This window comes from Pollachius pollachius, assembly GCF_949987615.1.
Source record: "Pollachius pollachius genome assembly, chromosome: 18".
NCBI lineage: Eukaryota > Metazoa > Chordata > Actinopteri > Gadiformes > Gadidae > Pollachius > Pollachius pollachius.
In genome coordinates, this window is record NC_136951.1 from 2,720,648 (window position 1) to 2,735,890 (window position 15,243).

General features: G+C 42.6%; 2 protein-coding genes across 2 annotated transcripts in view; one reads left to right on the plus strand and one right to left on the minus strand.

The window, feature by feature from the left end:
- Positions 1-884: 884 nt before the first annotated feature.
- Positions 885-10,433, plus strand: LOC307089422 (E3 ubiquitin-protein ligase ARK2C-like). Its single transcript, XM_079755706.1, has 8 exons — positions 885-951; positions 6,429-6,741; positions 7,747-7,872; positions 8,192-8,324; positions 8,413-8,517; positions 9,482-9,577; positions 9,692-9,804; positions 10,136-10,433. Exons 1-8 carry the CDS (start codon positions 891-893, stop codon positions 10,251-10,253), a joined length of 1,065 nt encoding a protein of 354 aa, XP_079611832.1. The 5' UTR covers positions 885-890; the 3' UTR covers positions 10,254-10,433.
- A 4,152-nt stretch (positions 10,434-14,585) lies between these two features.
- Positions 14,586-15,243, minus strand: part of LOC307089418 (lipoxygenase homology domain-containing protein 1-like) — a gene marked incomplete at both ends in the record, with an annotated part of 86,130 nt that continues 85,472 nt past the window's right edge. The window contains one exon of the mRNA XM_079755701.1: positions 14,586-15,066. Within this exon, the coding sequence (XP_079611827.1) occupies positions 14,586-15,066 (481 nt within the window). The remainder of the gene's footprint in view (positions 15,067-15,243) is intronic.

A 15,243-nucleotide genomic window follows, 5' to 3' on the forward strand; every position in this document is an offset into this window, starting at 1 on the left:
AGGATAATTTATCATGAGCCTACTATCTGAGGGCTGTAGACTAAATAATTGGTTATATAACATAGGCTATTGTTGAGAGTGATTCAGTCATACTGTTAAACCACCATTTTGGGTTCAGATTGCTTTATCAGGCCTACCATCTCTTGGCTTTATTCTATAGAGGTGTGATCTACTTTTCAATTTATACCGTTTCTCGTGGGTTTTTGAAACTAGTGAAACGATTGTCCTGCATATTTAACGTGCAATTATAGCTTGAATAGATATCCTTCGTGGTCGAATGAGTACTACTACTACTAGTAGAAACAGCATATATACCCCAGGTTTAGCAAGGGAATGGTCGCATAGAGATACATGGTAAGTTTGGTAACCCTCTTTATCCAGACCACAGGACAGAGACATGGTAACCCTCTTTATCTAGACCATCTGTCGCTCCGCTCTCCTTCTGTCAGTCATGGGCCACGACGATTTCTCAGGACGGACAACATCCATGAAACGTTTTAACATTAATAATTACGAGGCTAAATCTAACCTGCAGGGATATTACATAGTATGATGGGTTGATCATGGATATTCGTTGTACTACATATATAACCTCAGCGTTGACAGATGTCTTCTCACCAAACCGCTGAGACCGGGGCTTTGATTGACCTGGGGGGCTGTTCACAAACTCAGACACCTCCGCCTCCTCGTGAAATGCAGACCGGCATAATGTCTCGGCGCCTATTGGCTAAACAGGGTGCCGAAGCGCGAAGGTTTTACGGAAATGTCTTCGCTGATTGGTCGGTTGCTTCTTTGTCTTTGAGCACTGTGTTGTGTGAATGCGCTCAGATTAAAGGGACTATTTCCCCGGACCAGCTGTCTACCAGCACGGACACAACAAAGGACCCAGGATGGTGTTGGTACACGTTGGATATTTAGTTCTCCCCGTCTTCGGCTCGGTTAGAACCAGAGGTATGGTGATGTATTTTTATATTTACTACAACCGTATTTCTCTGGGAGGTTTTTCCAGGTATATTGATGGATTTCATCCATCGCTAGTTTACACCTGCTAGCAAATTAAAGCGAATATACACAGCGTGTGGCTAGCACGGACATTAGCCGTACTGCTAACGTTAACGTCAACACAACGGAACCGCCGCGACTTAAACCGGTGGTACACGCTTGTGATGTGTTTATAAAATCCCAGCCGTATGTTTATTAGTAGGCCGCCACGTCGTTGGGCTCATTAACGTCGGGCTCATTAACCACTAAACCATCGCACCTGTCAAAGTCAAACGGCTGCTCGAGCCCGTCTACGCTCAGCTGCTGTGCGCAGGCGTCACACACGCGAATTCGGGCCGTTGTTTGGTGTCTTCACGTTCTGGTGCGACGTAAACATTCATTCAGCACGAACTGCATTCAATGAAACAACTGAACTGTAAATTAATTTATAGAAATGAGCCTCAGTTCTTGTACGCTAACGTGTTGTCTCCGCTCTCTGATCCGGCCCAGCGAGTGGACATCAGTGTTCGTGTTTGCATGATGAGTTTACTGGTGGCTATCCTGACATCTCCAGACCATTCGCTAATGCGGTTCATTTTCGATTTCGAAAGGGCATTATCCACGGGCGCAGACCGAAAAGTAATTTGACAGAACTGGCAACGAAACGTGTGATATGTCTGTGGTTTATGATTGATTGTTTACGATTCTGATGCCTCAACGCTGCTCCTACATGGCTCTTTATACAGTAATCGTATCAAACCCTCCCCAGATTAAATATACTGTTGTGATTGGCCCGAGCCGAGAAAGGTAGGCTGGGAATCCGTCTGAACATCAAGAGGGGGGGGGCAAATATGCCAGAGCAAATAAACCATGAGCTTGCATATTAATCTTGTCCCAAGACTGACTGTTTGCGAGTTCCCTTTGTGATTGTAGTCACTTCACTCCAAAAACATGGTACTTTGTATAAGGAGTTGCCCTGCAATGACCGACATGCTCCGATTTAGTCTGATTTGTTTCTGCCTATGAGAACTAAAACATGCCATTTTGATTGGCCAAAGATATTCCACACCCTTCACTGCAGCAGGACCCGCCTGTGTGATGATTAAATAATAACTACTACATGCACTAGCACCAATGATTTCATTGTGCTTTTATTTGTGTTCTTTTTCCTGCTCCATAGTATCGAGGCTGGCGCTACATTCTGCATTTCTCAGCCCTTTGTCCCCCTCCTCCATTCTGTAGCTAACGATCATCTGCTGATCATCTGCCGCTGTCTGCCGTAGCCCCTGCCTGTTCTCTGCATCTAGCTGTATTGTGAACCCCTTCTTCCTCATTTCCTCTTTCCATCTGAAGACGACATTGGCATTAAAGCTGAGTTCCCACTCATAAGTATCCTTCTGTGTGACTAAAGAATAACATTCTGTACAACAGTTTGTCTTTATTGAAGCTGTCATGTTGCTCTTTAGTAAATAACCCATTTCAGCGTTTAGCCTTATACTACAGAATGTAATTGTGAATTTTTTGTTTCTCCCAATCAGTGTGGGTAGACTACATTCTGCTGTAAATGCCTGTAAAGTGGATAGTTTTGATCTCCCAGGTTTGATTACAGCCCTGCTGGAATCAAACTTATTTAGTGTTTCACTGCTAGTAGCACTAAATTGGGGCAAAGGGCACAATGCAATAAGTATAAGGTGCATTGTGCCTTTTCTATTTAATACATTCTTACGTTTCGGTAGTTCAATCACTACACACAATTACTTAACCAATGAAAATCACCTGATGGCCTTAGTGCCACCTAGCCACCACTGTAAGTTGGGTGCTATTGTCGTATTCCCCTTTGAATTATCCACTGCACCTGTGTCTTGTTTATCACAATCTAACACTCTTCCTTGTGTGTAGACACGTTTTTATTTTAATCCATTTAACTGATCCCAATCCAATTGGCTTGAGCTTCTTTCATGCTCTCCATTGTAGTAAAACCCCTCCCCGCTTTTGGTACACTATCATTCTCAATCTCTCCTCTTCCTACAACACCCTCAGACTGCTATCCATTTTACAGGGATGTTGTAGATCCTGCACTGCTGTAGAATTCCTTGTAGAATATAAAATGTGTTCTCTTGTTTTGTATTCTTTGGTTGTGGTTTTTCTACCCATGTTCTTGTATTAGATCCTAATGCATGATCATTATTTTTTACCAGAGATTTGAATGTAATCTATTTGTAGTAATGTCCCTGCTGTACTGAATATGCTGTAAGCATACAAATCTACCCATTGGTTGCTGCTTCTCCTGTTAACCCTAAAGAAAGCATGATGGCAGCTTTGCCTCTTTACACCTAATTTGCATGAAATTCTATTAGTATTATCATACAGTGCCATTTATACTCATATTTTCCAATAAAGATTCTAGTGTTTATCTAACTTTCAGTGTGCCCTTTGCTGATTTCATTGTGTGTGCCCCCCCCCCCCCCCCCCCCCCCCCACACACACACACACACACACACACACACACACACACACACACACACACACACACACACACACACACACACACACACACACACTATATTTGTCCTCATCATGGCTCCCATTTCGAGCTTTTATTCATTATTTTGGGCCGGGGGTTAGTGAAAATGCTTTGCTCCTAGTTAATGGTTAACCAAAATGTGTCTTCTTAGTTTAACACATGGAGTCAGAACTTAACAATCACTTTTCCTCATTTCCTCTTTTTCCTTCAATTATTCTAATTATTCTCTAGTTATCCCTACTTATTGTTTGTTTGGTACGCTTTTACCATTTGATCAATTTGCATTCATCCCTCTTTTGCTCATGTTAAGTTCTTGGTTCTCTTCTTCATGTGCTCTTTCACACCTTGGATTTAATGAAAATAAAATGTATACACCATATGCTTTGGTGAAAATCCTCTTAAACTATATATTGATATAGCAGCATATGCTCATAAGGAATTTAATTTCCTAATGGCATAAGTGTGTCCATGTTATCATTCGATTGTTCCTATCAAATATTAGATTTTTAAGCATACCTTCAAGTTCTCCTGTTTTCAACCTCATCTAAAGATTTTCTTATCTGTAATCTAATTCATCAAAATAAAAATATCAGTTTGAACTATTGAATAGTTTTAGTCTTAGTCTAATCTAACATTGCCATATTACATCAGGTTCAACCACCCCAGTTTGATTGTTTAAAATGGGTTTTCAAATTGAAATGGATTTTGCAATAATTGCAATGTCCTCAAATTCCCTGTGAAATCAAAATAAATAATTCTTAGCACATCAAATGCATTTACCATCTTACTCAAGGTATTTCTAATGCTAGGAAGTCCTGATGTTGATTCATATTTAAAATCAAACATAACATGTAATCCGCTTTGCACTAAAGTGGTTAATGGGAATTGTTTCCTTCCATCTTTCTCAACAGCACAAACCATACAGGTCTTCTCATGACCAAGGTCCCACCATTTAAATATGGAACAAGATTTGACATCAGAAATGTCCTTGACTATGCTGTGAAGGACGCCCACTTGTCAGCAGATAAGGGGGGAGGGTTTGATGAGGAAGCTTCAGTAATGGAAGGAGGAAACCGATGAGGGAGGGAGATATGGTAGGGGGTGTGATGTCAGACTGCTGCAGTGATGTATGGAATAAGATTTCCACTTTCTATCTTCCTTTATCCTATTACACCAGCCCATTCTCCATTAAGTAAAGGATCCAGTTCTCAATATTAACGTTCCAACGTTTTCTGGTAATGCTCTATTCTGTGAACATAATTGAACTGTCCCTGGGAGTGAAGGGACAGTGTTTTTCTTTTAATATTTCTATCAGCACTTAATGGTACTCTTCCTGGGAGAAATCAACATTTATCCTCTGTCAAAAACATAAACCAAAATCTAACATGGTTTTAGCAGTTGCAAGCCATACCTTTTGTATGTGTTGGAACAAGAACTACAAAACGAACAGAGCCCTATTACATTATTTCCAACCAACACACACAATAACTCAGCCCAATAACCCGCCCAGACAAAGACGTACAGTACAGGAAACAGAAGGCCTCATTCTATCGGCCGAAAGGGCGCCACTATAGAGCTGGATCAATAGGGGATCCCGTTCTCTGAACTCCCTGGTCTTGGTTTCTCCCAGTGGGTGGGTCCTCCGAGCGGTGTCCGTTTCTTAAAGCAGACAGCTGGAGGTCTATAAGAGGGTCGCAGCTGTCTTCTCCTCCCTCCCCTCCACACCCATTCACGCTCCACTCTGTTCTATTCTCTTCCTTGGCAATGCCATCTCTCTGGTGTCCCCTAACCTCAGATTCAAGTAATGGAGAAGGGTATTTCCAGGGGTGTGTGTGCCTTCATAGACCTTGGAGATCTCTCCTTACAATTATTTTTTTTTTGCTCCCAGACACCCTCAGAAGGATGATTCAATTGTCTTCCTTCTTTAAATATTTTGTTTTTGAGTTATATTGTTCTTGACCCTTTCTGAGGCATTTGGGTTTGCAGTGTGTGTGTGGGGGGGGTGATTTAGGCCTGTGAAGGTGAAGTCCTTCTAAGACTAACCGTAATGGGTTATAGAAATAAACCAAATAGCCTTGACCTGGGGCATGTGTTCAGAGGAGAGGATTTACTACATGAGCCTTTGCTTAACGAGATAAGCAATGCTAGAGGAAATGGCTGCTTTATACAAGATATTCATGTTACGTCTATGTGGGCAACTTTCACAATGGTATCATAGCCAGTATTTATTTAACATAGTGTGCATAAGACTAATGGATTGGTGGCTCTATTAGGCTAACCCCGTAACATTCCATGTAGTGTTCCAGGTCTATGATGCATTTCCTTCTATCTAACCTACTTTATTTTCCCATCCTTTCCATTAAAGTACAAAAAGGCCATTGCAATACTTACTCATGCATGTTAAATGTACATTTATTTCATTGAGCAGCATATGGGTATTCGCTCTCACTATTGATTAATCTCAATACTGAACAGATGAAGTTAAAGTATCCCTGGTACAAGGCGCTGTAGGACTAGGATGATTCTGTGTAACCCGTAGCACCAGCGTTTCTTTTATTGGCCGACTATAGACACACCACGACACTCACCCAGGGTCTTTACTCCCTCTCGGACCTCCTCCAAACAGACCCATGGATTTACGGGGTGAATCTTCTGGTTCTCTTGTGTGTCTGCCACCTGTCTCATGTGTCCGTCTTTGTTGCTGTTTGTTTGTGTCCTTCATGTCGTTAATGTGATGCATGTGCTATTCTATCTTATACCTATTGTCTATTGCATATGTCTTAAATAAAGAATTAAATAAAGAGCTTTTTTGTGTTTCTTAGTCCACCCTGTATGTTTGTCTGTTCTTTTTGTCCATTTTGTGGTTGGGATCTGCTTTATGCAGCCATGGAAATGACATCTTGCTTCAATCTGTCTCCTCTAGGCTCACAGCTGTCCCGACACCAACAAAGTCATGCCCCTTCTTGCCGACACATCCACCTTGGGGCCCCGCAGGCTGCCGTCCCTGCCGAGTTCCCCCTGGGACACGGCGGCCAGCCCCGCCTGACGGCGGCGCACCACCAGACCCTCACCACCTTGACGGCCGCGACAGTACCGCCACCTCCACCCCCTCCTCCGGCCACATTCCAGGATGCGTCCGGGCCCTCCTTCCTACCTCAGGCTTTACAGCAGCAATACCTCATCCAGCAGCAGCAGCTACTGGACACCCAGGACCGCCGGATCCTCCCCCACTACAGGTACCACCTGTCAGAAGGGGTTACGCCACGGTCACATTACACACGTCCGTCCACAGATATTTCTTTTACATATCCATGTGTTTTCCCGGGTTTTTATTACAAAGGAGATTTCGTTGGACAGTGTATTTAAGTATATTTGCTAACGCGATCTGATTGCCAGACGGATCCGTCGCTGCCTGAAAAGTTGAACATTTCTCAACTTTTTGACACATGCAACGGAGCCGACAGAACAGACAGACCCACAATGCATTTCGAGAGCGGCCCATGTTAAGTCAATGAGATTCTGCGTGCAGTGTGAACGCAGCGTTAATGGAGTCACTGGTTCATGGGGAATCCCTAATGGGACAGTATTACTATGCATATGCCTTTGGTGGATGCTTTTATCCAAAGCATCTTGCCAAACCATTAATGCATTATTTTCTTAGCCTGAGTAGCCCTAGTGGAAATCAAACCCTAACCCTTGCGGCATTACTTCCTTGCTCTACCCATATATATACACAGGACCACTGTGTCACCACCCAGTAGTCTTTCCAAGGAACGGCCTGATTCTGGTGTTGAATGGATTTACTGTGCAAATATGAGTTTCTTGTTTCTATGTAAAAGTACACTTTTTATTAACTACCTCTAAAATACACTGTTCAGAGGCATCATTGAAGGAAAAGGTGTGGTAAATAGGATTATACCTTTGGCTGAAGCTGCACCAATTCAACTAATTTCTATCTTAGTATTTGTATTATTACTCTATCCAAACGTCTACTTCGCACATTACATGACAACCATAAAAATACAAACTTGCATTACCTCCTTACTATCTAGACTCTATATTGTGAGATGATGATCCAGTACATCCCATCCCCCACAGTCTTTGTGTTGTGTGTGTTGAAGCACTAGCAATGGTCAATGTGAAAATAACCCCTCTGTGAAGAGGGTTTATTCTATCAGTGAGATGAGTTCCATCTCCTTTCTATATAAATCATTACTTATCGTTCGGCGCTCCCATTACAGAAGAGCCCAAGAGCGAGTTCCTCTGATCCATCAGCGTTTACGCCCTGGCTATGAGTACGCCCCAGGGCTCCATGTTCCTCAGCCCGTGGGCCAGCAGCCACGCTACCTTGCTGAGGGCACAGACTGGTGAGTATCCGGGCAGATACCCCCATCTCACCCACCTCCTGTAGCTCTCTGCCTGGCTGGCAGTGACATAGGGTTGAGGAGTGGATTGAGACAAGCACCCAAATTGAGGAGACATCCTAGTTTAATTGAGTTAATGTTGATTGTGGCGATATGTTTTAGAGGTTTCTAAAGCCTCAGAGTAGTGCACTTATCTTCACTAGTGGAGTCTACTCCCCATGCTCTGGTATGTAAAGAAAGCAGACTGGTGAGTGTGTGAGCACACCGGTATGTATGATATTGTGGTTGGTCGTTAATTGAACATTGGTCGTTGCCCTGGCAGGGATCTAAGCGTAGACGCCGGCCTCTCGGCCCACCATCAGTACCAGCTCCAGCAGCTTCCACAGCACTATCAGCACTACCTGGCCACTCCCAGAATGCACCACTTCACCAGGAACTCAACTTCTGCACAAGTGGTAGGGGGTTAAATACATTCAATTATTCAATGATATATTTTCCATTCCCCAGTTGTGGTTGAGGTTAAGTGTTGATGTCTCTTCTCAGGTGGTGCATGAGATCCGGAGTTACCCGTACCCCCAGCTCCACCTTCTGGCCCTGCAGGGCCTAAACCCTTCACGCCACGCCACTGCTGTGCGGGAGAGCTATGAGGTACAGTTAGCTTTCAGAGACAATTAGTTAATTAACCTAGACCAGCGTAATGCCATGGAGGCTATTGTTACATATTATCATTAATTTTTTGGATGATACCTATAATAGACATTATATATACTGTACATTACTGTTCAAAAGTTTGGGGTCATTTAGAAATGTCCTTATTTTCTTTCAGAGAAAAGCAGTCTTTTTTCCAATGAAGATAACATTAAGTGAATCAGAAATACAGTCTAGACATAGTTAATGTGGTACATGACTATTCTAGCTGGAAGCAGCTTATTTTTAATGGAATATCTACATAGTTTTAAAGAGGCCCATTTCCAGAAACCATCACTCCTGTGATTTAATGGTACATTGTTTAGCTAATCATGTTAAAAGGTTAATTGATGATTAAAAAAACCCCGGTGCTATTATGTTAGCACAGCTGATAACTGTTTTGAGTGAATTTTCATGGAAAACCTCAAATTGTCTCGGTGATTCCAAACTTTTGAACGTAGTGGATAAAATAAGCTGTGTTTCTGCTGCCACATCACTCTACCCTGTCCCATTCTGTTGGGTTATTTGCTATGATGCAGACGTTTGTTCCTACCAAGTTATTCGATTGGACACGTTGCACTCTGAGAGCTGATCTTGAGATCGTATGCCACTAACTCATCGGACTCTGACATCGGCCATCAAGCGACCCTCAGCACACTCTTTTTTCACTTGTTGCACAATAAAGGGGCCATGATACAAAGCAGGTGGCCTGTGTAGACCTAAACAAATAGTTGAATAGCAGTACAACACTATCTGTGTTGGTGGGGACAAATAAATGATCTAAAAGCAAGGTCACGAGAGAGGTGTGCTGTTATACTGAATAACCATTCAGGTACGAGGCCATAGGCCGAGTGCCAAAAATAGTTGCATGAACTAATATATGATATATATTCTATTCTAAACATTGTGTCGATGTTTCGCTCAGGAACTGTTGCAGCTGGAGGACCGACTGGGTAGTTTGAGCAGAGGAGCAATACATACAACCATCGAGAGATTCACCTTCCCCCACAAATACAAGAAGGTAGGACTCACTGCTAATACATTAAATACTGGTTAATTCATCAGCGCACCTGTGCAGTCTGTGAGGTAAACCCCCAGCATTTAACCCTCTGTGGGTGATGTGGTGCATCAACAGAGGAAGCCTCTAGAATGGAAGATGGGAGAGGAGGAGGAGGAGGAGAAGGAGACAGATGTGGATGAGAAGTGCACAATCTGCTTGTCCATGCTGGAAGAGGCTGAGGATGTTAGGTAAGACCCACATCATTCATAAAACAAAATCCATACGCCTAATGCATCCGTTTGATGACTTTCTTGATTGAGGGTGCGATGATGTGAACATATCTGGGCATCTTCATCTGTTTTAATATTTTTCTTATGGTCCTGCTGTAATATTTTTGGAATATGGCTATATGTAAAAAATCGACTACTACTAACTAACTGCTATGCATGTAAAGGCTCTTCATGTTGAATGGCAAATACTTGTAGGCATTAAGTATCTATACTCCCCTCTGTCAGTCAATTCAGCCAATCCATGAGTCAATGAGCTGAAGCCGCAGCCTCCTTTTGTCTCCCCCTGCAGGCGGCTCCCCTGCATGCATCTCTTCCACCAGGGCTGCGTGGACCAGTGGCTGGCCACCAGCAGGAAGTGTCCCATCTGCAGAGTGGACATTGAGACACAGCTGCACCCCGAAAGCTGATAAGCATGAGGCTCAACATCTACAGTACATGCCGGCTAAACACCCCGAGATTGACTTCCACCCCTTGCAGTTTCCCCCCCCCCACACACACACACTTTCCCCACCTTATGGGTGCTTTGCCAAATGTGTCCAGACCTTCACGTGACTTAAACCCCCACCCACTGACTCATGCGTTACTGAGCCAAGCCACGATTACTAACTGCACAAGAGTGTGTGTGTGTGTGTGTGTGTGTGTGTGTGTGTGTGTGTGTGTGTGTGTGTGTGTGTGTGTGGGGGGGGGGGGGGGGGGGGGGGGGGGGGGGGGACAGACTGACTCTAATGTACCCAGGGTTTACTCCTAGCTTGCTGGTTGTTGGTGGTGTGTTCTTGTAGTCTAGGTAGCCTGGGCGGTGTAGCATGTTCCTTAAGCCATGGTCCAATTCCAACAAATTGAAGGAAAAACTAGTACTTCTACTCACTGCTGTCTACTTTATACTTGTTGGATTCCTTGGATTTCTTTATTTCCTCAAGTGTATTCAGTCAAAATGTGTGTTCGGCCACACAATGAATAGGAAACGCCCCTCTGCCATACGTCGCCTCATGGTTCATTTGTGGTTGTGTGGTGGTGATGGTGTGGCGTTGCCCATATAGTTGTATCCGGTAGTCCTATGCTTTGTTGGAGGAACAAACCAACACACTGTTTCTACGTTTTGCAATACAACCGTACGTGTATCTTGCAACCCAAAGGGTCATGTGACATAACCGCTGTGAAGCCTGTGATGTATTGTGTGTGTCTGTGTGTGTGTGTGTGTGTGGTGTGTGTGTGTGTGTTAGAGGCTAAGATACACATTAGAAAAGTCTGTTACCCAAATATTTTTTTGTATTATGGTGTAGCTTGACCTGATGCTCAGGTTAAATGAGTGCTCTTCCCATGTTGTGCGATTTTCATAAATGTTTTTGTGGGTGAGTGTGAGAGAGAGATTTGAGTGTTTCAAGACTTCAATCGCAAAGAGTTTACTTTAGTTAGACTACAAACATGGCCGCTGAAGTGTTTATACAATTCAAAGCCAAATAAGGGAAACCATGAAAAAATAATAAAAGTTCAAATATCCTCCATGTAGGGCCTGGCCTGGCCCCGTCACACCCTTCAGCGAGGTGTAGGGCGGTGTAGGTAGAGCTACATTGAACTGCCTTGGTACAGTTCTGGCACGCATTCTCTGGTTCAAGCAGTGTGCTGGACTGCATGTTATCTGTTGTTGACATGGTGGTGATCTTTGTGTTTTTCGTTTTCAAAGGAATGCTACAGACTAATCTGAGCATGACAGTTTCTGAGCTGTGACTATCTTATCGACAAAAAAAATGGAAAAAACTAATGTGCCCGAGGTTGGTGGCCGTGTTCAAACAGAACTTGTAGCTTGTGTTCATTCACGTCTACTGTTGGTAGCAGCGATGGAAACCCATGTGATGTTAACCTTTATTGCCTATCAATAACAAGCACATGTGATTATAAATATAGCAAAGAACCGTTTTCTTTTCCTACGTATTGCATTGGAGGATGGTATAAGTATTGTTAGGTAGAGAGGAACGTGCAGAAGGAAACAGTGACACGCTCTGGGTTTATTGTGTTGTGCTGTGTTCTGTAGCAGGGCTCCCCTCGTTATGGTCGTTATGCTGGTTGCTATGCTGTAATGCTAGGAAAAAAATTATAGAATGTGTGACGGAGGAAGGGGTCTCTTTACAGTGCACACGGCAGAAGGAAATGGCAAAACAAAAAGCTCTTTCAAATGCATGGTTAAATATGAGCATGCTTATTTGTGATCTATTTGGATGAAGGTAAAGTAAACCTCTAGTGTTCCTTCTTCAGCACGGTAACCACCGTGGGCATAAAGTTAGGAGGATCTGGGATTTCCCCCCCATCCCAGACCCTTAAAAGCTTTGTGGACAAAGGAGGTTTAGATTAGCGCTGATTACGGCAGGCATATGTCCTCCTGTCCGGTGCACTGCCATGGACACAGCCTCCTCGCGGTCGAGTCAGTGGGGATGTTTTGTTAGTTTACACAGGGTGTTATCAGTTGAGATGCCTTAAGTATTTAACAATCATAATTTATTACTAATTGTAGATATGTATGTCATTTTATAACGTTATTTCTTTTGTGGGGGGTGGGTGGCTTAATCATTATTTATTTATATAGAAATAACTCAAAATGATTTGGGACAAAAAAAAACGTATACCTCATTTTTGCAATGATTTTAAATGGGAATGCTTTGCATGCAGTTGTACTTTGAAAATGGAAAACAAAAAAAGCCCTGCTTTTTGCCTCCGTAAGCTGGCTGTGCATTGTTTAATGTGCTCGGCTGAAATACTGAGCCTTCTTTCTTTTCTCTATCGTGTGGCCCTCCCTCTCTTTCTGTCTCTCTCTCTCCTCACTGGTGCTGTGGCTCTTGGTAACATTCCCTTCAATGCAATCTCTGATCCCCTATGCTATGACAAACTGAAACGGAGGGAGAAGTGAATGCTTTGGGATTTCTTTGTTTCTTTGTATTTTTTGTTCATGCTTTTTCCTGATCTGCTGTTTTAATATGGGAACCCTCTCACTGGCATCATGCAATTCCAACATATTTTAATATAATCTGCGTATTCTCTGCCTCTCATATCTAATGCACGAACCTGAAGCGACAATCCCTCTGCGATCTCATGCTAACTGCTGATTTCCATCTTTATTTAGTATTTCTACTATTTCTCTCCATGCACAACAACTGCAGCAATGTAAGGGCCTCACTCTGTGTTTCTATATCCATATGATCATTAAAAGAAAACATATTCCCCAAAGAAAACGAAAAACAGTCCTTCATTTAAATGATTCAATTTCCTTCAAATTATATTGACTTAGAATATGTAAGACCAGAGGGGCAAGTTTACCTGTAATCTCATACATAAAAAACATTTACTTATTAATGTATTTCTCATTTGAATTATTATAAATATTCAGAATCCTCTCATTTATATCATGAAACTCGGGTGACGACACAGGATTTCAAAGCACAAACTTTCTAAAAATGCATGTTCTTCTCAGGTTATAATATAGTCTAAATGGTATTGTATAGGGTGGAAAATATGTACAAAGAATAAAACTGTATTGATTACATTTTTGCTGCTGCTTCAAATCCGAAGAACTAAATGGACGGATAATATCCCCCAAAGTGCCAGTGAAAGGGCTGCCAGCATCTGTGTATGAAATCTGGTGTTTAGCTGAGACTGCGCAATGTTTTTCAATATATATTTATCATTAATATTTACTATTTATCATTGATATTAAAGCAATAGCTCAATACGGATGAGTGTGTTGATGAAGTAATGGATGAGCATATTATGGGTAAATGTTACAATTCATTTGGTGGATTTTTGTAATTTATTTATTACTACTAATAATAATGATTTTGAAGTTGCATTGCTAAACCCAAACTCTTGATTTGTTTTTATATTTGTTTTACTTCATTGCTTGTATATTTTCCTTTTGTATGTGCCCTTTTTTTGTAATAAACTGGATAAAATGTATGGTGTGTGTGTGCCACTGATCATTTAAAAAAAATTTCTAACTTTAAAATTTTAGGTCAAATTGACACTCTAACACTTGCTTAAAATCAAAGTGATTGTTGGGAAATTTTGACCATTAGAAAATAATTGACGAAGCTTTAAAACATACTGAAAAAAAGTGAATTGATGCATTCCTGATCCATATGCAAGCGGCCATCTTGTATATCTCCGTTCTTCTCTTTGGCACCACCTATGTGAGAAAAGCGAGTCTGTTGGCTCCGCCATACCCCCCCTGGTGTAACAGGCCACTGCTGGAGAATGGAAAACGCATCACTAACTGCACTGCTTGTGATTTGAATGCCTGGCTTGATAGTCGCCACTGACAACCATTTCCTATTCATAACACTGCAGAAGATGCAGGGTTTTCATCGGTGGTCCACAGGCTCATTCCACATTGTTTTGGCTCATCTGGTGGTTGATAGTGACCTTTTATTTAAATAAAAATCTTTGGAGATCTTAGAGATTGCCACTTTAAAAATGATAAGGATGGCAACTTTATATATACCTGAATAAGAGAATAATTGTCAGTATGTCCTACTTAAATGTACTCTAAATTTTTAAATGCTGTTGATAAATTACGAAATGAATGTAAAAAAAAAAAAGATAGAAAGCCAACATTATTTCCTGAGCGTTGAGGTTTTCAGTACACTTTTTTTATACTAATCCCATGAGTCCGTTATAAAAGGCAATAAAACGATGCCTCCATACCGAGGGAAGTCTAGGGCGTTGGGTAGTGTTTGTTTCTTGGGGTATCCTCATCAGTATTTGGGGTAAATAATCCTGAAGATCTGTCCGTCCGCCTTCTTGGTGTCCAGCCACTTCCCACACATAAAGACGGTGGTGACCCCGTTGGCGGTGTTGGTGACCTCCACGCGGTCCAGCAGCCAGCCCGGACTCAGGCCTGTGTTGTCGTGCTCCATCTTCACCCGGAGCAGCTCCCCCATGTCCAGCATCTCCAGGACAAAGCGGTCCGCCTGCTCGCGCTCAAACAGGTTGCGGAACTTCTGCCGGAGCTGCCGGCGGCCAGAGTCACCGTTGGTGCCGTAGAGCGTGATGAAGACGTTGGCGTCGGTGCCGGCGCCCTTCTGGTCCGCCGTGATGACAATGATCTCGTACTTGACAGGCACCAGGCTGCTGGCCTTGCTGGCGAAGCTCTCCACCGTGCGCGTGCACTCGAAGGTCATGAACTCGTCTCGCTTGGCCGAGAGCGGGATCTGAGCGTTGCACGCAAAAATGTACCTGAATGGATGGGGAGGGGGGGGAAGATGGCTGATGATTGGGACTTTTATTATACAAAAGATATTATTGTTGTAAATTAAATGTTAAACTGGACCTGAAAAAAAATCATTCACAATCGTATGAGAACATACAGTATACAAGTAAAACATGTTTTTGTTTTAGCATTAACTTTTCAAG